The sequence below is a fragment of the Pipra filicauda genome, unplaced genomic scaffold, assembly GCF_003945595.2.
Source record: "Pipra filicauda isolate LSUMZ 115617 unplaced genomic scaffold, ASM394559v2 scaffold36_size6622888_pilon, whole genome shotgun sequence".
In the NCBI taxonomy this organism is placed as follows: domain Eukaryota; kingdom Metazoa; phylum Chordata; class Aves; order Passeriformes; family Pipridae; genus Pipra; species Pipra filicauda.
The window spans coordinates 1,669,903-1,694,212 of record NW_024104498.1 but is presented as its reverse complement, the minus strand read 5'-3'; the positions used below and the strand labels follow the sequence as shown (position 1 = coordinate 1,694,212).

The following is a 24,310-nucleotide window of genomic DNA, read 5'->3' as shown; positions in this document are numbered from 1 at the left end:
TATGTGTGCAGAAATGACATCATCTCTTATGTGTGTAATTCCTGATGATACTTCCCTTGTTACGTGGGTAGCACTGACTTCATAGCCCCAAAGGCAGCTGCAGAGTCTGATGGGTGCAGTGGACTCTGCCATGTGCAAGTCTCAAGGAACTGGAATGTGTGGAAGCAATTTCTTTCCAATAAATCCTGGTCTTTCCTTAACAAAGCTAATTTCAACTATGTGACCACAGAATGAGTAAAATTGACAATTTTGAGATTGGATTACACTTTTTTTAATAGAATATTCTACTTTTTATTCACATGCCTTCTTATACATAGGTCCATGTGTACCCAATTGTGTGCATTTAATATACCTGTATGAGTATACATGTTCTGGAAATACTTTCCATCCTTTTACTTCAGACCAGCAAGTAAAAAGACTGTATTGTTACTGTTGGACCTTCTGGGACCACTTCAGGAAGGGAATCATATCTCTGGTAAACACAAAGTAAGCAGACTCTGAAATTATAAGTTTAAAGCTCCTTAAATGAATTTTCCCACATCCTCTAGACATGTAACATATTGATTCTTAGTAGCATAAAACAGGATGAAAGGAGTATTTTCTCAAGAAAGGAAATTAGCATTATTTGGCAAGGGTTAAAACACATTTTGAATTAAACAAGTAAGAAACCACTCGTGTGCAGCTGATCAGCCTGAAAGTTTGGGTACATTTTTGAGAGAGACAAATAACTCTTTTCTACCACATCATCTACACACTTTTTAAAATCTCTTTTTAGACACAAACAGGACTGATTTAAAAGAGAGACTGGATATGATTAAAGATATAACAAGGGGAAGTTTGTTTGTTTCTGGTCCTTTCAAAAAATGCATTACTGCATTTTAGTCATGCTCCAAGTATCGTTTCAAGAAAATGTAAACAAAACCCATAAAAAAAGATAGGGAACAGAAATGACTTTTTTTTTTTTCTCAAATCTGTGAATGTAATGAGTCTATCTAAAAAGTCCCTAAAATGGACTTTGTCCAATGCTTCTTAAAGTCAGGGTCAACCTTACAAATGGTTATTGTGGGTTGTATCTTTGGCTCAAGCAAACTGTGTTTTCTGGCAGTGAGGAGAAGAGCTAACCCTCTGAAGATTCCTTCTATCTCATTCAAGTGAGAAGGTAGGAGGGATTTTTTTCATATGAGTGAGGAAACTGGATTTAGCACTTTGGATGCATAAAACGCTTTGAGTCCAAATTTTATGGGCCCAGCCATTTACAGAGGTAAGAGAATTGGAATGAGACAGCCTCTGCTGTGTCTTATTCAGCAGGATTGTATTGCTGCTGCAAACATCCTGCACTGTTTTCTGCCTGACTCATGTTCTCATGCATCACCAGGCACTGCTGCAGTACTCTCTCCCCTTTCAAATTCCTGATCTGCTCTTAAATGTTTCAACCGAAACATAAAATTTCAAAAGTAGCTAGTTATAATAGGCAATTTCAGCTTTAAAAATTAAATTCAAGCCTACAGAAGCTGTTTTGACTAACACTGTTAGCCAAGGGCATGGCTGTTTTCAGGAGCATAAACGTGGCTCTGTCCTTTGCCACTGGAAGGCAACCATAGAGCAGCTGGTTAGTCCCCAGCAGTCTGCACACATCACAGCCATCAAGCCCTTCCCAGATTCACAGCAAAGTGTGACATCTTGCACATGAAAAGGCAAAAGCCATACATAAAGCTGTAGGTCCCCAAAGGAGCAGGAACCCGCTCTGTTAACGTTAACACCCACGCTTTCCCAGGCTAATGGCCTGTCATGCACCAGAATGTCAAATCCTCCCAGCTATTTTGTCCAGACTTTTCAATTCCATGATCTGCCTACAGGTTTAACCTGGAATATGGGATCAAGATACGTCAGCTGGGTAACATCTCCCAGCTCAGCAGTCGATCTCTGCACTTCAAGAAAAGTAGAAAAACATTCCGCTACCTTATGAACAAAGAAGTCATGTGAGGGAAGAAAACTTTCTGTCCCCTGGAGAGGAAGCTTGAAGGCATGGATTTAATTAAATATAATACCTATATATGCAACAAACAGGATAGTGCCTTCCTAGCAATTCTTGGGCTCACTGAAAAGCGGACACCTAAACCTGCAGTAGGAGTTCTGAGTTTGAAGATGATTCCTGCCCTCTCATGCTCTGCTTTTACCATGTTCCACCCTGAAACCATGCAAATGCTCCAGCAGAATTTAGAGGCAAACCAGCAGAGACTGGGAGATACAGGAGGAGAAGGGAAAAGTAGAAAGGGTAAGGAAGAGTGAGATGAACCCAGAGGCTCTGAGGAGCACGTCAAAAGGGCTGGGAACTGGTGGTCTGCTTTGGCCTCCTGCACAGCACATCCCAAGGTTTTGAAGCTGTCAAACACCGAGTGGAGCCCTGTTATTAGTGTTTGGCTAAGGCATATCTTTCTCCTGCTGTGCTATGCTAGAGCAGCTGCAATCTGCCTTTTTATAGCTTGTGGTAACTGATAGCAATGAAATGAATTTAGGAAGTGTGTGGATTGGATCTTCCGTATCAGTGATTTCAGACTATTTGGTAAACACAGAAGTGACATGCAGTGATGTATGCCTGCTGGTACCAAAAAAATAATAATAAAAAAATTCTCCTCTGGTGAACCAGCATTTGGATTAGATCATTTTCTATTGATGAACACTTCTGGATAGAATAAAATGATTATATGCAGTAGCATGTTAATTTGAAAGTAAAAATTCCCTCAAAATTATACACCAGTTGGGTGCTACAGAATGGCAACAGTGACACCAGTGAATCAAACCAAATTCAGTGACTGCAATAAAAGCCAATGGTGAGACACAGTGACATCATGTTAGAGCCAGGAACTGAGTTCTCACAGACAAGCTCCTTTTCATATAGGCAAAAGCCAGAGAGTTGGTCATTTGACCCTCAGTAAAACAAGAAAATGTGTTTGTGTTCAGATATTGAGTAGGCTTTCAATTTGTTTCAGCAGAGTTTACACCACTTGCCCTGTGTTCCAAGAAGGATTCTGTATTTTGATATAAAATACCACTTTACACTGATGTATTTTTTACCTCTGGAAAACGACAAATCTTCCTACATTTCACTTTAGGAATAGAGCTTCAGCACAAGGTTACCCTGACAGCCTAAGTCCCTGCTCAGTATTTCTGGAAGAGCTGTAACTATTTTACAAGTCAGACTGATTAGTCTTGCAGTATAATTTGCGAGTGACATTTACAAGGGAATATTGTGTAGGGATATCTGGGAGGGATATTGTGTTCAGGCTTTTTCCTGCTTGCCTGCCTACCCTCCTGGAACAAACAGCGCTGCTTCATTTTCCTTCCGTATTTTAGAAAGTTAAAGTAAACACTGTGATCACGCTGTTTACTTTAATTTCCTGCAGTGTGCCAGCAAAGCAGCAAATTGGCAGGCAGCAATCAAGAAGCAGCCAGTATTGAAACAGCAGAGCTGCTTAGGAAAGCATCACTGATGCCAACTCATTTTCCCCTTTGTTTTTTAAAAATAAAATATTGGCTTCAGTGAAGTTTTACTTCCACCCCAATCTCCTCTAAAAGATCTGAAATTTTGTTTGTTTCCTTTAATTTTCTTTTGGAAGAAAGCTGGGATTGTGAGCAACACCCAATTTAGATGTCCGACTCTTTTTATATCAATGCATTTACAAAAGTGGTAAATGTAGTGCTATTTAACTGTAAAAAATCCACGGTATTTTTGCATAAAAGGAAGTTAACTTGTCCATAAATCAGTCTTATCTGGATATATTTTTATGTTTTATTTTTATACCAAGAGCTTTAGCCCATGTTGCTTCAATTAGGTGTATGATAATGTGAAGCTAAAACCTCACTGATTATATTCACAGAATTCACATCTGCCCAAGAACAGAGTACCTAAAAAGAAAATAGTTCTGTTATCAGAGGTCTTTCTTTCTCATCTAATACTACACAAAACAAGAAATATAAATACAAAAGAATGAGTAAGAAGACTGGTATATATTTTGTACCTCAGAGGTGTAAAACTTGACAAGGTGACTCATTTATGGCTTTCTGAAAGATACTGTATAGAAGGAATTTATTGCTATGTAAGTTGTAATTCCAATATATAAAAGAGGCCAGATACCACAATCAGTTTTTCTCCTGACTATGTGCATTCCTGCACATATTCTTACTGAAGACAACAAGATGATGAAGAGGATTAGCTTTTTGTTAGACTGGCCAAAGTATGCCTTCAGAAAGTCCAAAACATGACCTAATTTAAAGTGGTTGAAATCTTGTGGGAAAGATTGTAAGAGGATAATTATTTTAAAAGCCATGACTTTGACACCAGGAAATTAAATTCATATCTATGTGTCTTTATCTATACACAGCAAATCCAATAATCTTGAGCTCTCTGCAGTCACTTAGCCAGCTGGCAAAGGGAGCAAAGTCAAAACTAACAAACCCCATTCCTAAGGTATGCTGACATCAGTGATTCATGATTCATCAATAATGGTGCTAGGAAATAAATGTAACAGGACATTATTGCCTCTTGCAGCACAGTAAACTCAGGGGAAAATGTCTAAGTGTGTCACATTGAAAAGACAGGGCTAGCAAAGAAATAACATTTACAAGGATTTAAGAGGTGTTACAGGTAAGTGAAAGTGGAGAAGCGGATGTAAACCTTTCAAAAACAGTGAGAATGTAGCTATAAATAAAAAGGAAGAGTTTCTAATCTATAAAAGCTTAAGAGGACTAACCTGAAAACTAGCCTTTCTTGTTCAACATTTTTACAAGGAGAAAGAATTTGAATTGCTTGCTCCAGAGTAAAGCCTCAAAACAATGACTGCTCTGGTTTAATTGTCTACCAGGATAAGCACAATGAAGAAGTTGGTTCCACATTTTGCAAAATTACTGATGTTGTTGACAGTACCCATGACTTTCACAACCTGTCTAAATAACCAAAAGGGCAAACACATAAACACAATGTGCTAGATACACTCTTTAGAAAATGCCTGTATTAGCACATAATTGATGATCACTTTTGAAGGTGACTGCACTATCATTGTAAAAGCCCAAGATTATTAACAGAATAAAAATGGGTAGCTATCTCCAGAACAGCAGATACACCTGCTGCTTTCTCCACACAGAACAGCACGATCTCATACATCATTAAACACCCCAGGCTTTGCCTTACGTTTTCATAGCTTTAAACTATTTATGATGGGGTGTAGCCTATATTTCTAATCCTTTATGGAGCCCACCCAATTAAAATTCAGGTTACTTTTTTATGCTATTAGAGGGCTGCTGCACAATATTAATAATGCACCGTGTAACACGCTGCCCTAGAGAAACATCCTCCCTCTTCCAGGGCCAACAGCCACACAGTTCTGACACGAGCTTTGCTGCTTAGCTGCAGGGTAAGTGACTTTGGTGGCTGTTGAGGTATTTTACCAGAGAAAAAGTTGGTCTCCTGACAAGAGGCTTGCTTCAGACCATTGCCACTCAACTGCAAAGCACCACAAGTACATCTGGTATCTTGTTTGCCTGGACCGATAGTGGAAAAGTTATTCTAAAGACTGAGTTTCCAGACACTGAGTATAATTATTAATGAACAATTAATTTAACCACAAGATTTGTGAATGCATATTTCACTGCGCTGAATTTTCTTTAAGTGCTCAAAAATGTTTATTTTTTGGATTTTGAACGTTGGTTTCCCTAAGAAAATACAGGTAAAAGAGGAAGTGAGGAAAAGGTACTGTATGAGTCAAAAAGCCATGGAAGGTAAGATAAATCTGTCCTCACCCAAGTGGATTTCATAATATTATAATGGGTACCTATATAATGGATGGATTTAAGAACATCAGTCATGTCAGTGAGAACAACAGGTACCTTTACTGAAAATTTAAATGATGATTCATAATCACAGCTTTCTAGAAAAGTACAGATAATGTAGTGGGTACCTTATGATGCTAGATAAGTAAGTGCTGGTTTGATTTGTTCCAGGAAGTATTGCTAAAATTGGCTTGGTTTTCCCTTTTTTCTGTATTATTCACAAGTATAGGCCCTTGACTCTGCAAACATAATGTGCACTTGTCTTTCAAATCAGCCAACTTTTTATGGTAGTAAAATTGAACCAGTGCAAATGCCATATTAGTGTTTTGAAGGCCATTTCTTCTTATTGTCTTTTGACCAGAGATAGATTATTTTCAATAGGTAAATAATGATTAACCTATATTTAGGGCAAGGTGAGCCCTAAATTCAAGAAATATATTTAGAAACTACATGACACTTGATGCAAAGATGAGATTGAGAGAACAGTGTTTGCTCAGACTTAAGATGGGAAGGCAAAAGGGAAATACTATAGCTGCCTACAGCTGCCTAATGGTAGGTCAGCAGGGATTATAGAGGAGATGAAGCTGAACTATTATTAGAAATGTTCAGTAGTAAGTGCACATGGGAGGCAAAAGTTACAGGCTGCAACAAGAGAAACATCAAACTGATATCAGAAAAAAAAAATTTCAAAATAATGAGGATCAGACACTGGAGCAAGGGCCCAGAGAGGCACAGGTTTCATCCTTGGAGATACTCAAAGCTCAGCTGGATGAGGCCCCAAACCACCTTCTCTAAGTTGAACCTGCTCTGAGTGAGGAGCTGGACCAAATGACCTTCAGAAATCTCTTCCAAAATAAGTTATTCTGTGATTTTGTGATTCCTTATTCTTTATTGGTTTAGCCAGCTATATTTCTTTAAAGCATTCCCAGCTTACAAAAGGATAGACAGCTCTCTTAGGAAAAAGGCATTCTGTATTTTGCTAAACAAGCACACTTCCAAGTACACTGTGGTAAATGAGCTATAAAAATCCAAACTACACATGGGCTGCTCACCTGTGCTCAAAGCAAACCTGCTAAGCACTGACTGCTAAATTTCCAAAGATGCTTGAAACGCAGAAACTGAGCAAATAGATGGTTACTATTCATAAGTACTGCTCAGGATACTGAAAACTGACAGGATTCATATGAATTTCAACCTGTCTGCATCTGGACACAGCTATACCTGACAGTGGAAATAAGCATTAGAGCTATTCATAGCAGAGAACAACTCAAATATGAAGGCAGGAAAAATATCATTCTCTTTGGATGGAAGATAGAGGCATCCAAAAGCAGACCTCTTCACGGGATTTCTGGCATATTTCTCTTGCAAACAGCTGTAGTGGAAAAATCATCACTGGCACGTCTCTGTGGCGCACACAGAGCTCCTCAGCCTCCTGGAGCAGCCCAGGAACTGTGTTATTGGATTATGATCAGCTACTGGGAAGAGTGGCTGAGTGCTACATGTGTGGGAAAGGGAGGTGAGGGCTGGGAAGCAGCCACTGGGCCACCTCCAAGCTTCAGAAGTCCTGAGTCACAAGTGAAATTGCTGCAGATAAATCAGCAAAGATGGCACTAGCAACTGTCACGGGAAAGGAGAGCTGGAAAACGGGTCATACTCAGCTGAGGTGTGTGGTATGCTGAGAGGAAATTGTAGAATTTCTCAGAAAACCTTGAAGATTTCGGCTTTGAAAACATGTTAGTGCGTGCTGTCGTGACATAAAGTTTAATCCTTGAGCTAAGGGGCTCTTAAATCAGGTTTTCAAGCGAGCACGTAACAAAAATGCATATAGGTAAAGTCTGTTTACCGTAGCAGAATGTTATTCCATTGCCTGTGTACCCCTGGGAGCAGTAGCAGCCCGTTGTGCCACCCTGGACTTCACACCTGGCATCTTTGTGGCACGTCATGTTACAGCTGGCAGAGGTGCAGCCATAGTCCAGCAGACTGGAAACCAGAACTGCAACAAAAGGAAAATCAGGCTTGTTTCATTATCTAAAAACATAATTCTCATGAGCTCTAAAACAAGATCTGGGCCACAGATTTGCACGAAATGGGTGTATTCCTGTGAACTTGTCATCGCAGACTCAGCTCTGCTGCAGGATGGGGCAAGGGCCACCACTACAGGAGCTTCTTTGGTAAAGCAGCAGACACCATAGATTGAGAATCTGTGTGTGTTCTCAACCAGTATAAAACTGGTAAACAACACAGAAGTTACTCAGTGATCTGGGGAAAACACTTGGATGGCTTTCAAAGCTCTCTGGTCCTTTCCGGTAAAGCACAGCATTTATTTGCACTCTGAATTATGTACTGAGTATAATCCAAACTGCCCTACACACCCAAGGGAAAAAACACCAGAGAGGGTTCCCCTGATCAGACTTTTTATGTTTATAAGCAGTTTTATAGCTAACACATAGGCGTGGTCTGAGAGATTAGGATGATATGTTGCATATTTAAAGCATTATGACAGCGTGGTTTAAAAACTTATCCAAATTATTTAAATTTAATCCCTTAAAGTGCCATTTCCTTGTTATGAAAGCATTGTCTTCTTTTTTTTCCCACCCCCTAGATGATTCCTAAATGGCATAAGTACTTTTCAATTGTACGAATGCATATGATTTTCAACACAAAGAAAGAAAAGGAATCTTTCCTTTTGAGAAAACTAATGGCTTACTGTGTTATTATAGACAATTATTATACACACCCTGTAATAGGTTACAAACAAGGCATTTAGCTCAGAAGGGAAAGTAAGGTTTTTACTTTGTACTTTATAAATTGTTAGCAGGACATAATGAAAGTTGGAGAACACAAAGATCCTTTTGGATGCTGAGTTTCCCTGCAGTTCTGCTTTTCCCTACCTGAATATTATTCTGGACATTTGCTAGCCTAGTATTACAATTACTTGATTAATTGCTTCATGAAATCTCACTTAGGCATTGTTTTCTTGGACAAATTACAATTTCATGGAGAATTCAAGAGATTATAAAATACACACAGAATTCAGGTATCACCCAATTTCATCTTTTCCCTGTGTTTTCGAGAGAACATTTTCCAGAGATTAAAACAGAAACCTGTGGGATTCTGTTGTCATTTTACTGTTTATAGCATGTGAAATCTAAAAATCTCCCAAGCAGATAGAGAGAGAGAAGAAAAAAAAAACCAAACTAAACCAAACCCACAGAAACTCACGTTTTTTTCTTCTTTTTTTTTTTTTTTTTTTTTTTTTTTTTTTTTTTTTTACAGTACAAAACCCACAGTGAGATAAAGACAGGCATTTGTGGGATTTGGTTTTTGGGATGATGCTAACCATGCAATTGCTGAACGCAGTAGCAACACTGATCAAAGCTATGGGGACTTTCAGTCCTGTGTATCCCCCAAGTTTCCACCATCCCCAATAGACCGATTTCCCCTTGCCAGATCCCACTCCCTTCTCACCTGCCACTCGCTCCCCGGGGACAGGGATTTCACCTACCTAGGAATGGAAGCAGTTTCATTGGTGATGCTGTTGCTGTGCAGTGCCTGGTGCAGAGCCTCTGTGTCACAGAAAAAAACCTCCCTGCCTTAAAATATCTGACCATGTGCAAAATACACACATATGCCCGTCAGGAGAGCGATGTCCCGGTGCAGGCGCAGCCCCGACACTGCCCTTTGTCCCAAGCTTCACGCTTCCAGAAGCTCCTGAGGCTCAACAGGCAGGACAGGAAGGGTCAGGAGGGGCTGAGGACCTGCTCTTCTGGCAAGTAGGAAAGCAATGAGAAAGCCAAAGGGAATCAGGAGCCTGCAGAGGATGTCAGGGAAGATTCGGGTTGAGGAGGTTAGAGGAGCACGGGGTAAAGGAGCTGTTTGGGAGAGCGGGTCTGGAGCAGGGGGAGGATGAAGCTGGAAGGGGTGACAGCAGCCTGCTGGCAGGAGAAGTACAGGAGCAGCAGCAGAATGGAGCAGCAGATGAAGGAGGGTGAGGAAGAGGTGGAGGAGATTAGTAACTTGCTCAGAGTTTATGACCTCAGAGGTAACGGTCTACAAGCTTCCTTCCACCTTTTCCTGGTGAGAGGAGTATGTGTGAGCCCCAAGACTCCTTTTTTTGGTTCAGTCTTGACTGACTGCGGTTGTTCTTCCCACGGCTTTCCTCAGTTTTGAGATGGATCCTTAGTGCAGCTAGGCAATGTTGCTTTAAGGGTCATGGGCTGTAAGGGAGGTACAGGAAATCACTGAACTCCACTTCAGGAGGAAAACAAAGACATATAGGCAGGGAGGAAAGAGGCAGGAAGACAATTGTATGGCCAGAAATCTCAGGAGCCCAAGAAGAACCAAGTTTCTATGAGTTCGTGGGACTGAAATAGGGTGTTGTGTAATAGGACATATTCAATATAGCCAATTTATTATTATTTATATATTTTTATATATATTTAATATATACATGTTTATATAGTTATATATTTATTATTATATATTCATTATATTTATTATATATTCAATATAACCAATTTGGTGAAGCAGGCACAGTGCTGGAAGAGTGGAGAATCTCTCTAAACTAAATAAAACAGACTTGAGGCTGTGGGATGTCACTGTGGCAAAATATGCCATGTCTGACTGGAGAGTTTTGAGGCTGGCACTTTGGCAGGTACCAGGTGGGAAAGCATTATTGGCCCAATCTTAGGAGTTATCTCTGGAGGTGGATGTGGTAACATTTTTTCTAAACTTTTTAGGAACAATTTGCTTTCCGTCATTTTCCAGTTTCATGATCAGTGCTGGTTGGAGTTGAGTGGGTTAAACTCTGCTCAGGTCAGGGAGGTGTGAGGTGTAGGAACGGCATGTAGGGGTCTGGTTGGCACAAGGCACCCCTGGAACACTTTGGCAAAGAGAGAGGAAGCTCCAGGAACCGGATGTTAATTTTTGACGAACCGCAGAAAAACGAACAAAGGGTGCAGGTGTAGGAAGACTTTGTGAGGGGGACAGGACTTAAAGGGTAAGAGAGGAAGGGACTAGGAATTAGTTTGTTTTGTTAAGTTTTCCCGTAATCTAATGCACGGAGACAGAGGAACAGAAAATCAGATGACCTGAGCAGAGCTTTGATCTGCACGTCCTGTCCCTTGTACTGTGTTGTAAACTTGGCTGGTCTGAACTGACAGATCCTGCTGCTAAACTTCAGTGCACTAATAAGGGCTGTGAAACCCATAATGCAGAAATTATATCTTATCGCCCTGTGGCTTTTTATTCCCCAGGCTAAAAGGTTTTAATAGTAAGCAAGAGGAGAGAGTAGGAAGTTACAACCTAAAATTCAGGTCTGAAGAGCTGGAAACGTATTTTTGAAAAGTAAGAGATGAATATTTCAATATGGTTTAGACATCAGTTTTCTGCAAGGGGTGTTTGGATAGACTGTTTGGAGAGCAAATTCATAATCACAGTGATAGTAAATTTAGAGTAAAAACTTTAATTCATTTTCTGATTCAAGGCCTAAAGAGAAATTGTGGATTACTCAGAATAAACCAATATTCTTACTATTAGAAGACAAATATCTCCTTTCCTTTTTTTAGGAAAACTCGTGATAACTTGCTTTTTTAGTAGTCAGTGATTCAAACTTATAAAGGTGACTTATAAAGGGGACTATGCCAATGACATGGGAATACTTTCCATCTGGAATAGTGACTCCACTCCCAGATATCATGGATGGCATCGAGGGCAGTGCACAGGTCTAATTGGCAAATGGTTTACACTGTGACTGGCAATGGAGCAGGGAGCACATAAAGAAGAAAGATGTGGAAGAACAGAGCAAGGACAGCAGAAGGTAGGCGAGGTCAGGAGGAACTCTGGGTGATAAAAGGAGCTTCGATCAGATTTAGAAGGCAATAGGGAGACAGAGAAGAAGAGGGATTTACAAATATCTTAATGAGATCTCAATACTGGGAGCAGTGGATTACTTTTGCATTACACTACTTTAAAAACTGGCTAATGTGAGTGTCATTTAGAGGCTGAGGACAGCAAGGTCGCAGTAGACATGGATGTGGAGAAGGATGGACTTGACAAAGATTTTATGGGGAGAATGAAGAGGAAAGGAGAGATTTCTGAGACATTTTGGAGATTAAACCAGGAGGATTTACTGATAATATCTATTGGCACACAGGGATAGGATTTAAACAAGTGGAGATGAGCAGGTGAACACATGAGAAAGCAGACACTTTCAAATTTGTGCTGTCACAATTTTCAAAATATGCTGAGAAAAAAATATTGAGGTGTCACAAAACTGAAGTATTGATGGGTGCCTGTCTTTGTAGGCAGAGAGGAGGGACATGGACAAACATGCATATTCCTGGAAGACTGGAGAATAAGTCTAAATAAAATGGCTACAAGAATGTGGAAAGTCAGTACTGCAGAATCCATGTCTGCTTGCCTTGAAATAAAGAAACATTAAAAATAAATGGCTTGTGGAAACACTTCAAAAGACAGTCTTTCCATTCTTACATGGGAAGCAAAGCCCCAGTTCTATACTTAAATGTGTTGTTCATTTTATAAATGGGCTCATTTATCTTTGCATGACTGAGTCAGGAGGGCATAAGTAAATGAATATACACAGACTAACATGCTTGACTTCAAACCACATATTTTTGGTTACTGATCACTGTGATTACAGTATCTTACGTGTGACTATAGAATTCTAAAGTTGGTTTTTTTGCTGGTGAACTTATAGGAAGACACCATCCTGCTTTTATAAATTATTGGATATTTCCAAGCTTTGCATCATGAAAAAATGTGTTTATTCGTGATGATTTTAAAGGTAAGTGGGATGCTGATTGTGCAGACAATGCTATGAAGCTAACACCCACAGCTGATGACTTCCTAGAGCTCAGTCTTAGGTAGCTTTCAAAAAATAAATACAGATAAATATGGAGCAACAGGTTTCATTCCAAACACTGCCTATGATGCCAACAAAGGAGCAAAACCTGAATAGAGCTGGTATGAGGTGTGTTTCTTTTAAATGAATATAAGCATGGTCTACTGTATTAAAGGTATTAATTCCTTTGGTGAGAATTTGAACTGCTTGCACAATATATAACAAAGAATCTCACCAAATTTGGTGCTCCAATATAATCCACTCCGCATGTGCAGAATAGCCACATGCATGTGCATGCACACACACATTTATCTCTATCACATAAGCATGTAAAAGTATCAGTTGCCGAATTGGGATGATAAATACTTAATGCCAGCAATAAAAATATGGTCAAGATCTGTCAGCCTTTGCTTTTTTTTTTGACTAATGACTGTTCTCTTGAATCACCAAGTTTGCTGCCAAAAGGAACGTGTGATATAAAACAGAGGATGCACAAATGCATTGGATAAAGCTTTTTTTATGATGCTTGCTGTTTTATTAATGTATCAAATTTATTTATTGGTTTCAAACCAAATCCTATCTCTTCAAGAATTCATATGGTCTTTATAATACTTCAGAAATGTTTCATTTATCCTTGTTACTAGAGTCAGTATAGTTTGAGGTTTTATTGTCTAGTCCTTAAAATCTGGATAAAATTGAAAATGTACTTAAATGTCAGATAAAATAATGAATTTCCACGATTGGTTAAAATTTGAAAATATCTTTCAAACACAGACTAGTCTCTCACAGGGCAGCCTAACTCAGAGGACTCCAGCCCCAAAGTAGTGCCAGTGTCTGTTTTATAACTGTGTCACCTCACCTTCCTGTCTGAGTGCTTCACAAATCCTTATCATTTTATGTGCAAACATCATATTCCACCTGAGCATACAGGGCTGAATATACCTCTTGGGATGATGTAACTTCAGGCAATTCTGAAGCAATAAACACAGCAGCTCACATAAACATATGCATGCACACATCCTCCTAAATCTGCGTGGCTGTGTCCATCTCAAGGAAATGGCACATTTCAGTGCTCAGAGCCACTTTCTTTCTGCTCTTTGTTTTACCCTGGATGAAGTCATGAAATGAGGGAATTTGAAGTGAATGCAATGTTTCTGAAAGCCAGATTAACCACCCTGAAATTCAGCTCTGTTTCCGCCTCTGGTCTAATACAGCAGAGATGCACAGACCGAGAATAAAGATCCCCACAGCTAAAAGGGATAAAGTAATTCAGTTTCCATGTCTGTTTGTGTTCTCCTGGGACTGGTCATGCTATGGTGGAATTGTAACAGTAGTCACATCTCTGCAGAAGGAATAGAGTGAACTCCATGAATAATTACACCAATGAAATGCCAGACTACCAGTTGCTTTTAGTACACTCATTTTACAGCAGGGCATCAGAAGCAAAGTGCTCTTACAGTGCAGTGCTAATATGTGAACCACGAGACAACCAGACTGGCTCCTACAAGACCACAACTACATCTTTTTTTTTTTTCTTTTTTTCCACATGGGAGAAGAATTCTGACACTTCTTGTTTGCCTACCACACGGTGCTGGCCTGACCTGTCCAGGTGCCTACCCTCACAACATTACAGTCAATCTTCCAGCAGGAAAATGTTCCACAAAAACCACTCTGATTTTTTTCTCCTCAGGAAACACTCTAAAAAAATGGTTAAATTATGATATGGGTTTGGGTTCTTATCAAATTAACTTCCATATCTATTGAGGGGTGACTAGATCCTAAGCAAGGATCTAGTCAGCAATGCCCTGAATCACAGCTCAGAAAACTGGTGGTGCTCTGCTGCTTTTGTGCTCTGCCCCTCTTCTCACTGTCCTGCCATGGCCAGAGCTCTCTTGCCCCTGCCCTCTTTCCTTCCTTACCATCTTCCCCCAGCTGCATCCCTTTATCCTTTCTCCCAGTGACTCCTCAGGAATGTGTGCATTTCCTATCCGAGAGCTCCTGCAGAAGGAAAAATGCTTGAGGACCAGGGCGGGGAACAAAATAATACCCAGAAGAAGAAAATAATGAATGATCATTTAGGACTTAGAGTGGAAAGTTCATCATATGAACTGCCAAGAGTGCTGTAAGTCAAACCCAAACACCTGCATTACAAACAACAACCATACAAAACCTGACTTTTTGCATCATCCCCTCCTAGGCAGAAAGTTCTCTGAGATGCATGGGCCAAGAACTAAATTATTCTGTAACATTCTTCCTCTGTGATATCATCTCCTCCATTTAAGGTTTCAGGAACATGATAGTTGTAAAGTTTGGAGGAAAGCTGGCAGTACCTCACAGAGCACAAGTGAAGTCTCTCCACTCAATGGCAGCACAGATAATGCCTTGACAGAGAGGAGGAACAGGAGGGACAGGTCCTCAGGCAAACCTGCTATTATCTAATTGCTTTTCTATCATCCCAGTCACTTGGTAAAGTGCATTGCTCATGGGGACTGACTCCACAAAGAGCTTCCTCTGGACTCTGATACTGCACGGCGGAGAGTTTGTAGCAGCTACAGAAAAGTTCAGGCTTTGTTGCTGCATGGAACACTGACCTGGAGCCATGTTCTCACCCACTTCAGGCTAGAGGCTCATGTTTCTGTGGTGTTGGAGTACTGATGGCTGAGTTCTGGCGAGTCCTGTTGCTGTGGTTTAAAATTAAAGCCAGTAGTTTGCTGGTTTGACCCTCTGCTAGAGACCACCACAGCAATTGATCTCAATTGCTTCAATGAAATTGTTAACATCTTAATATAAGCCTAATAACCCATTGCTAAACCTTTCTGTATATTCTCTAATGTTTGATGCTGGACTTCAGCATGTCTTGAAGCTTAAAATATGCCCACTACAGAGTTGCATGTTTTGTATGATGCTGATGCTCTCTCGACTTAGAAAGTAGACTTACAAGTTTATCTTGCATCCTCCAGACCACTTTTCACAGGTGCCTGCCCTTTCCTCCTGAGTTGTTTAATTATGTCCTTTCAGAGTTGCCTTTTAGTTTAAATTGATGCAATTCCACCTCCAACAAGAGAAATTAACTATAAATAAATAAATCTAGTGATTTTTTCCCCCCAGCTTACACTCCTGCACACAGTTCTAGAGGTCCCTATTTCTATCTTACATTAGCCCTGCTTACAGCTGCAGTAGGACTGAATATGTCTTTCTGATCTGGGCTTATCCCGCCCCTGGCTTGCAGCACTTTTCCTCCCTCACTTCTGCAGCATAGTACATCCATCCTAACCCAGAGGTTAGAGCTAATTCACACCCCTCCAAAACACACAAGTAGTTTAAATTATTTCTTACAGTGTTCATTATCTTGTACTTATCTGCATTGAACTTCATCTGGTATCTTGTTAGTCAGTCACCCAGGTTTTATTAGCTCCTCCTGAAATTCCTTACTTTGCTCCTTGGTTTATATTAACTTAAATAATTGTGTATTGTCAGCAAATTTCAGCACCTTGTTATTCATTCCATTTCCCATATCATTAAATATGAGTGGTAGGCAAATAGTGGAGGAAATTATTCATGAATATTCATTTGAAGTTAAAAGCAAATTCCATTTTCACAGCACTCGTGACCAGCCCTCGTTCACTTTCTGCAAACAACTGAGTGCTAAAGATTTACTGGTGGAAATGCGTCCAGGATATTCACATCTTATTCCCATTTACGAATAATCCCTCCAAGAATTTCCACCTGCATGTGACACCACGGGTCCCTGACCACCTCAGCCAATTCAAGAATCAAGAGTCTCCCTCACCCACACAGCAGAGACTGCACTGCTCACAACTGCATTTTAAACACTGCCCTGTGTGTTTCTGAAACAACATAATGAGACGTGTCATAAATCACCATCACAAAAGAAGGAGCTATTTTTGTAAGAGCAGCTAAGAACCCATCCAGTCCCTTAGAAATTTTAATGTTCTGCATTGTACAGCAGTGCTAACCCAGACCGAGGTTGTCTTGGGAATCCATGTAGATGCTGGGAAGGGAAAACAGAAGCAAAGCCTGTGAATGAGGCAGGGAATCTGCAAAAATGCAAAAATGCATAAGAAACATTGTTGTAGCAGAGTGACTAAATTGATTTGTCTTCCTAATGCCAAAAGACTGAACACAGGTAGCTGGTGAGCAGTTTGGTTTGATTGCCCCCATCCTTTATTCCATATTAATTTTAAATGGCATCAATACTATGTTAAGTGTGCATATAAGAAAAAGAGCCCTGTCAGCTGTTTCAGTAAATTCAGATCTATGCTCCACATCAAGCTCCGTGTGAACACAACGTCAGAGTTCTCACACACACTCACAGAGGACCATTGGGCCTTTTGGGAGATTAGCCTGAATTGTTTTAAGGTCTGCTTGTAGGTATAACAACGAAAACAGAACAGAATATAATTTGCAATGCTCAAAAAGCAGCTAGAAATCCATGTTTGCCTCAGTCAGACATAGCTGTGCATGTGAACCCCCAGGTGTGGCAGGCAACTCCTGCCTGCAAGCTAAAGTTGGTGGAAACTTTGCTTATGCACAGCTATAGGGCTTGCTCTTTAAAAGAACTAAAATACAATGAGTCTATTTATGTACTGGTTGGACTGTTACATTGAAGTCTTCACTTAGTAATTCAGATGTTTTCAGATTAAATATTTAAAATATTCTCAGAACCCACTGCTGCTATATGTGTGTGGCACAGCCAGTGCTGATTATACCATATGACAGAGCTTTTTTCATAAGATTGCAGGAAAGGAGACGTGCAGATACTCATATGCAACTTCCTTCACAGAAATGCCTGTATTTAACGTGGAAAAAGAAAGGAAATTAAAATGAGATTCTATTGTTTAGATGAGAAAGTGCAAAGGTTCATGACTAAATTAATGCAATTCTGACTTTGACCCTTAGACAAAGCATTTAAGAGCTTTCCAGTAGTGACATCATATTTTCTTGGTGCCCTCACCTTAGTTTGCGTTATTTAAAGAATAAACCAACTATAGATTTATAGTATATGTTTGATATATTACATGTGTTATAACCCTTGCACTTATCACAGCTGCTTTAACTAATTCAAATGGAGATATGCTGGACTTCAGCTCACAAATCCCTTCCCCACAGCCTCATAGCCATGATCCTAGAAATATCTGGACACACAAATGGATGCAGTGTGTTTCAGGGAACTAGAGGGATATATACATTTGCTATTCTATATTTCACATTGTTTGCCAACCTTCATTCTTTAAAATTCTCCCCCAGGTATCTGGAGTTATCTTTTGTTTCAGTATTTTCAAAGCCTCCCTATCAAGGAGAAGGTTTCCTTGGAGATTTTAAGATTTTGAGTTGACTGAAGTCGAGGGAACTCTGCTGCTTTATGCAAGCTGAGGATCTAGTTTGATAGTCTCATCTTAGTGAATACAGAGCAGCATGAATTTATCCAAACTTCTGAAAGCTGCATGAATAAGTTTGCTTGAACAATTCTGCTGTATCCCCTCTGTATTTACAGTGTAATTTAGCAGACTGAAATTAATTTTTCTTCCCTGATTATGTTTTCTGCAGGCACTGGAAAGGTTGATGAGCACAATATAATTTTAAATGATGTGCCTTGTTCATGCTTTTTCTTTATGTTCCATTACTGTAGGATTTGAGTGGAACCATATGATTATAGTCTTAGGCTGTCATGCAAATGGACTAATTTTGTTCCATTTCCCATTCCCCTCACTGTCCTTGTCAGTGCAATGGATAAATCTTGCTCTGTGTTCTGTTCCTTATAGACTTGCAAGGCTGTCATCAGAGTGGATTAATCTACTGCCTGTGTTATCACAAAATTCTCTGTCCTAACAATGACTTATCCCTGAATTTAAAGCTTGATATACTTTATACTCAATCTGTAGACTTAGTCTTGCAACAAAAGTTGTAATGAGAGCTAAAAACGCCAGAAAAATAATCCATTCTTATCACAGCCTTTGAATTGTAATTTCATGGATTTCCTTGAATACAGTATTTTACTGAACAATACTAAGAGGGAACATGATAGAATAACGTACTTGAGATTTCAATTTGAAATGTCACCTAAAGTAAACTTCCAAATTGTTTAATTAAGTGACCATAACTGTATTAGAGATTATTGCCAGCACAATTGCTGTGCAAGCAGTTCCTTCGATAAAAGCCAGGATGTGGACAAACTATTACTCAACAGCATATAAAATCACCATTAAAAATAATGATAATGGTGGGACTAAAACCTAGAATAATACAATTTTTAGAGTTACTTCTTCCACATGTAATCCCTTAACTCCCCCCTTCATGCTTGGTTATTTCATGGTTTTTAAACTGACATGTGGTTGCTATGCATGCTTGTAATTTATTCTTTTCTCTGGGTTCTCCCACTGGTGTACATTACCAGAAAAAGATGTTTTAAGCATTTCTTTAAAATACATAATTATGTGTGTGTTCAAGACGCTGGATGAAATAACGAATGTCTGATATTTCTTGCCCTCTGACGTAAGGTATACAAGGCCAAAAGAAACTGATTTAAGCTACTCTGGATAAAAATAATGCCTTCTAAACTTTAAGTTTTCTTGGTATTTTATTAGCATACTAGGCTTGCTTACATGGGAATTTTAAAACGAGGCAAAGAAGTGAGTGCTGGGCTACGTCAAACGGAAGCAGGGGCTTCCACTCCGCTTCCTAAAGCTGATTTACAGAAATTCCCATGTTAACCATTTCGTTTGCAGGTTCTATTTGTTTGATTTCGTAGCTGGCAATTTTGGCAAGGAACCCCCCCTGCAAACTTTTGCACTTCAGCCCCGTGATTTTTCTCGCCGTTCTTTACGAGACGCCTCCTACAACTGGCAGGAGGCCTGAGACTGGCTGTGTTAAACTGCCATAACTCAGCTGTGTTTTGCCAGCTCTATTTCTAAACTGCCATGAGAGCAGCCTGGAAGACACACTGCTCACTTGCAGCAGCCTTTAATATAAACAGGATAATGTCGTGTATTGGCACTCACACGGTCGGATGGATTTGGCTTTGTAGCTTTGGAGGAGCAACATTATGGTTTCAGGAGCAGGAAATCTGGAGGATGAAGTAAAAAAGCAGTGTGTGGTTTGTGGTTTGTTGTGTTTTGGTGTGGTTTTTTTTCTTTTTTTTTTTTTTTTTTTTTTTTTTTTTTTTTCTTTTCTTGGAGGCTTCTCTCTGCAAATGTGTTCAGAAAGTGCTTTCCTTGGCGAGCTGTCAATGCCTGGTAGGATGAAATCCTGGGAGGAAAAGCACTGCAGAATTTTATGCTGGAGAAGGTGATGATCCTACTAAGATGTTTGGTCCTCTTTTAAAGCTACAGAATATCCACATGAAAACCTTTTCCTCCCTATAATTTCAAGCAGTGGGATACCCTCATTGCCAAAAATACCCAAGAGGGAAAAACTTGAAAGGCAGCAACCAGAAGCAGGGAGTGTACTCGGTAGCATGGATGTTCTGTACAGGCATTAAGGAAATTAAGCTGGGTCTGTAATGGCCCACAAATGGAAGAAATCCTAGACAACTCACAAAATAAAGTCTGTCTTGAAATTGGGCACACTAAAACAAGCTGGCTGCCTTGCCATGGGCTGTCCTTTATAACACCCACACATCTCACTTTGCAGCATAAACAATGTTTTAAGAATTACTGAAACTTCTTAAGAAGTGCTCCTGGTTCACACATTAGCCCATCAATGCCCACAGCTACACGTTCTGATCTGAGGATGCCACACAGATTTCGGCCCCCATGCTCTGTCTCTGCACCATAGCACTGACCCACAGCTCCAGATTCCAGTCCTGACTTTTCCAAGCTTCCCAACACAGACACAGAAATGACCGCTTGAAGAGCTCTCACTCGTCTGCCAGGTCACAGAATTTCTGCCAGGTCATACAATTTATGATCACTGTGAAGAGTCTCCACCTGGTCAGATCTCAGCATTTATGCAGAAAGGGTGTTTTCCTCTCGTTATGGTATCTTGGGAATCTGCCAGCTTTTCTTGTGTTCCTGTTTGGTTGTATACAATGATTTTTGAGAAACTTTCCTGTGTGTTGGAAGCACACTGTATGTGTGCACTGCAGAATGCCTTGCCAAAGTGCTCTCCATTTTCCAAGGAAACAGGCAGGTGTTGGGAGCACTGACTGAGGCCTGGTCCTGTCTTGTCTTCAGTCACTATCACAGAACATTTTTCCTTGGACTTGGCACAGGGAGCAGGAGCAGGAATTACCATCTCGGCTTTATTTACTACAGCAACATCTTGTAGACATTTGCTTTTGTGACACCCCTCCAGATGGGACTGAGCATGCAGCTCTTTGAGTCCCAGAGCTCTACAGATGTCCAGATGGAGGACTAGAGAGCACAGCAATCAGTGTGTAATTGGGTAAGTGATAGACCTGCTGCAAAGCTGCATTACCTCAGCCTTAAGGAGGATTAATTACAAAGGACCTATGATGCCAATTAATTCTCTTTAAAAAGTTGTGTGTGGATTCAAGGCACTTTAAGTCAAAGAAGCTGAAGTTAATTCAACACAATATGCCTACATAAATAAACAAGTGTTGCAAGGAAATAAGCATCTTATACAGCACAAAATGAAAATATTGAAGGTTTTTTTGTAATTATATTCAAAAAACAGTAAGAAACTGCTCCCCCTGCCACCAGAGGTTCTAGGCTCTGGGCTGTTTCACTCTCTGAAACCCAAACCTAACCCTAACACAAAGCCAGACTAGAAAGTGTGGAGACAGCAATGTTGGGGCCCCACCTTGATCCTCCTGGCGTGCATTTTCCAGCCCCAGTATCCTGGGGCTCTGGGCTCTTTCACTCTCTCAAACCTAAACCTAAGCCTCAGCCTAAGCCTAACTCTAAGCCTAAATCTAACCCTCAAGATTTGCAAGGAAGCCTAAGAGAGTTTTGTTCAATTAGAAGGTCACAGAGACGCTCTTGCTGACACATGGCTGCAGTCTCCATGGAATAGGACAGACACCAGGGAGGGGGGAACATCACTGACCAGGTTAAGATGAAAACTTTTTTGCAAGCACTAATTGGAACACAAATCTTTGTACCATAAGAAACCTGACCCACGAATACAGCATGGGAGTTTAATTGATTAAGTCTGCCAGCTTCTAAAAAAGCCAGAGATACGTCCAACAGTTTTATTAATGGCCATGTGATGCTTCATCTTCCTTAGAGATGCAGGTATAATACACTGTGTCCAACAGCAGGAGCTGGGGCTGGCAGTGACTGAATATCCCTGACACAGGGAGGTTTCCCATTGCTCCATGAAGGAAATTGCAATAAATTGTATTATACACAGGCTTGTAGAATACCAGGAAGTCAAAGGAAAGCATAAACCCAATCAAACCATCACCCCATTAGGGGAATTGCTGTTTTCGTTTCATTGCCATTTTTCCGAATTTCTACTCTAAGAAGATAAATTTATGGATCATAAACTCGTGCTGAGTGGCACACTCACCTTTAGATGGGTGCAACAGAGTCTATGGGTGCACGAGGAGGATGTTGGCCCCTCTGCACAATGCTTATCAATATGCTTAAGCTGCTTTCTCATTATGACTCAGGTAGGTTAGTTTTAAAATTACATATCCAGTAAGTCACCCTACAGATATTCTCTGTCCCCCTGTGAATCCTCTTGCTTATTTTCTCAAAGTGAATTGTTTTTTTCTCAAATCCTGGACCAACATTTATCAGAGTCTAAATCTGAACTTTTCAAAATTACTGTAATTAATTGAAAGCCTGTCAACTCCTCATCTATCCAAGGGCAAGTATAAAATCTTGCAATGAAGTGTCATTAAAAATTATGGTATAAATTAAAGCTGAACTAGAATGCATTTGTCAATCTTTCCTCCTACCTACCCCCAACTGAAAAAAAAAAAGACTTCATGATCCTATAATCCAAAATAACAATACTCAGGTATATATCATGATTCATGGTATCATGCTGTTTCATTAATATTACTGCTATATGGCTTGTGTTTTATTACTGGAATAATATTTAATAGATTGGTCTTTCATTTTGCATTGCATACCTGGTCTCACATTATAGCTCAGAGATTTATTCTTTAAAGGAGATAATATGAAAAGAGGAAATAAAAAAGTTGAATCAATAGGCTTATGTTTCTACTTTGTGTAGAACCTCATGAACCTTTTTTGATTTTCCAGCAATTCCAAAAGCCCCTGAAACAGTTCCAAAACACCTGAGTCAAAATGAGAAAGCATGAACTACCTGAAAACATAAGATAGCAGTTGAAAAATTAAAATTGCAAAGAAAAAAAATCTTCAAGTAGAAAAATCCTTTCAAATTGAAATACTGAAATATCAAGATATTGAATCAGAGCAAAGCACTTTAACTTCTCTTTCGGTTTTTATTTAAATTTCCATCAATCTCTTCTTGACAAAAACAATTCAGAGAAATTGAAATGGAGCCAAGGAAAAATTCATTGCCACCCAATCAGTGTTTCCCAACAAAATTTGACCTAGCTTTCTCCTGAGACTTGGCAAGGAGATTAATTTATTTATGAATTTTTCAAGTTTATTTTTTTATGTTTTTCTATTAAAAAAAAAAAAAACCAACCACAACTGGGGAAGAAGAGGTTCCAGCATAAATATATTTGACAGCTCATGGAGAGATAACTTGCTGCTATTAATCCTGCTGGCTAATAACAGCATAAATTTACCCTGCACAGGGTCCTTCTTCTGAGGTATGAACAGTCAGGTCTGGATATATTAAATAAACAGTGAGTGAGTTGTTAAAAAGCAGATGCATTGAGGCTTTGTGGGTGTGGGGTCAGTGTGAACCTTTGTTCAAAATGTCACAGCAACCACTTTCAGGGTTCAGGGCATTGCAGTGGAGGAGCAGAGATTATAAATATTGCCATTTAATTAACATTGTACAATATGTTTCCTGCACAAGCTGACATATCTGTCTATATTTCAAGGGGTAGGTTTATACAGCAGTGGTTGGAAATGAGCAGATTTACTGCAAACACTACCATAAATAAACTTTCCCAAGCCAGAGTCGGTAACACAAACAAATGATTATGTCTGTTGTCTGAAACGCAGCAAAAAAAAGGCAAAATTGTGGCAGGTGTGACACCTGATAGCTAAATTGAAATTTATAGAATGCATATGGCAGAACTTCATTTTTCTTTTCCATTTAGTGATCAAAAACTAGATGACAGACAGTGCAAAATGAAAACAGATGAAACGAATTTCCGCATGGATCCTGCCAGGTTTCATTTGCTCCACAAGTTTCTTGGAAAGTCCAGAATCTATTCCCACGTGCATGGCCAGAATTTGCAGATTCTGTGCTTTACCTCTTCCTCCTGCCATCTGACAGTTTGCCAAGTCCTGTGTGCTGAAGAATGATTGCGAGGAGAAGTGTGTTTATTATGGTACCAGGATCGTTCTGTCAGCCCTGATAGCCTAATTCTTATGTGGAGTATAAATAAAATAAAATAATATATAAATATATATGCGCCCATGCACACATTAATTATAAAACTTTTCAAAGTCACAGTCATTATAATGCTTTCTCTGATGAAAGCAGAAAGACTGGATAATGAACGGAGTGGAATGGAAATTTGAT

The 24,310-nt window shown here is 39.7% G+C and overlaps 1 protein-coding gene across 2 annotated transcripts in view; it reads right to left on the bottom strand.

The window, feature by feature from the left end:
• The window catches only part of ADGRL4 (adhesion G protein-coupled receptor L4), a 76,492-nt gene extending 66,670 nt beyond the window's left edge, over positions 1 to 9,822 (bottom strand). Inside the window, exons 1-2 of one of the 2 annotated variants that reach the window (XM_039384737.1) lie at positions 9,332 to 9,822; positions 7,670 to 7,819 (exon numbers count right to left, since the gene is read on the bottom strand). In XM_039384737.1, coding sequence (XP_039240671.1) covers positions 7,670 to 7,819; positions 9,332 to 9,437 — 256 coding nt within the window. In that variant the 5' untranslated portion in view covers positions 9,438 to 9,822. The remainder of the gene's footprint in view (positions 1 to 7,669; positions 7,820 to 9,331) is intronic. The other variant, XM_027744048.2, reaches the window with a different exon arrangement.
• Positions 9,823 to 24,310: the final 14,488 nt, after the last annotated feature.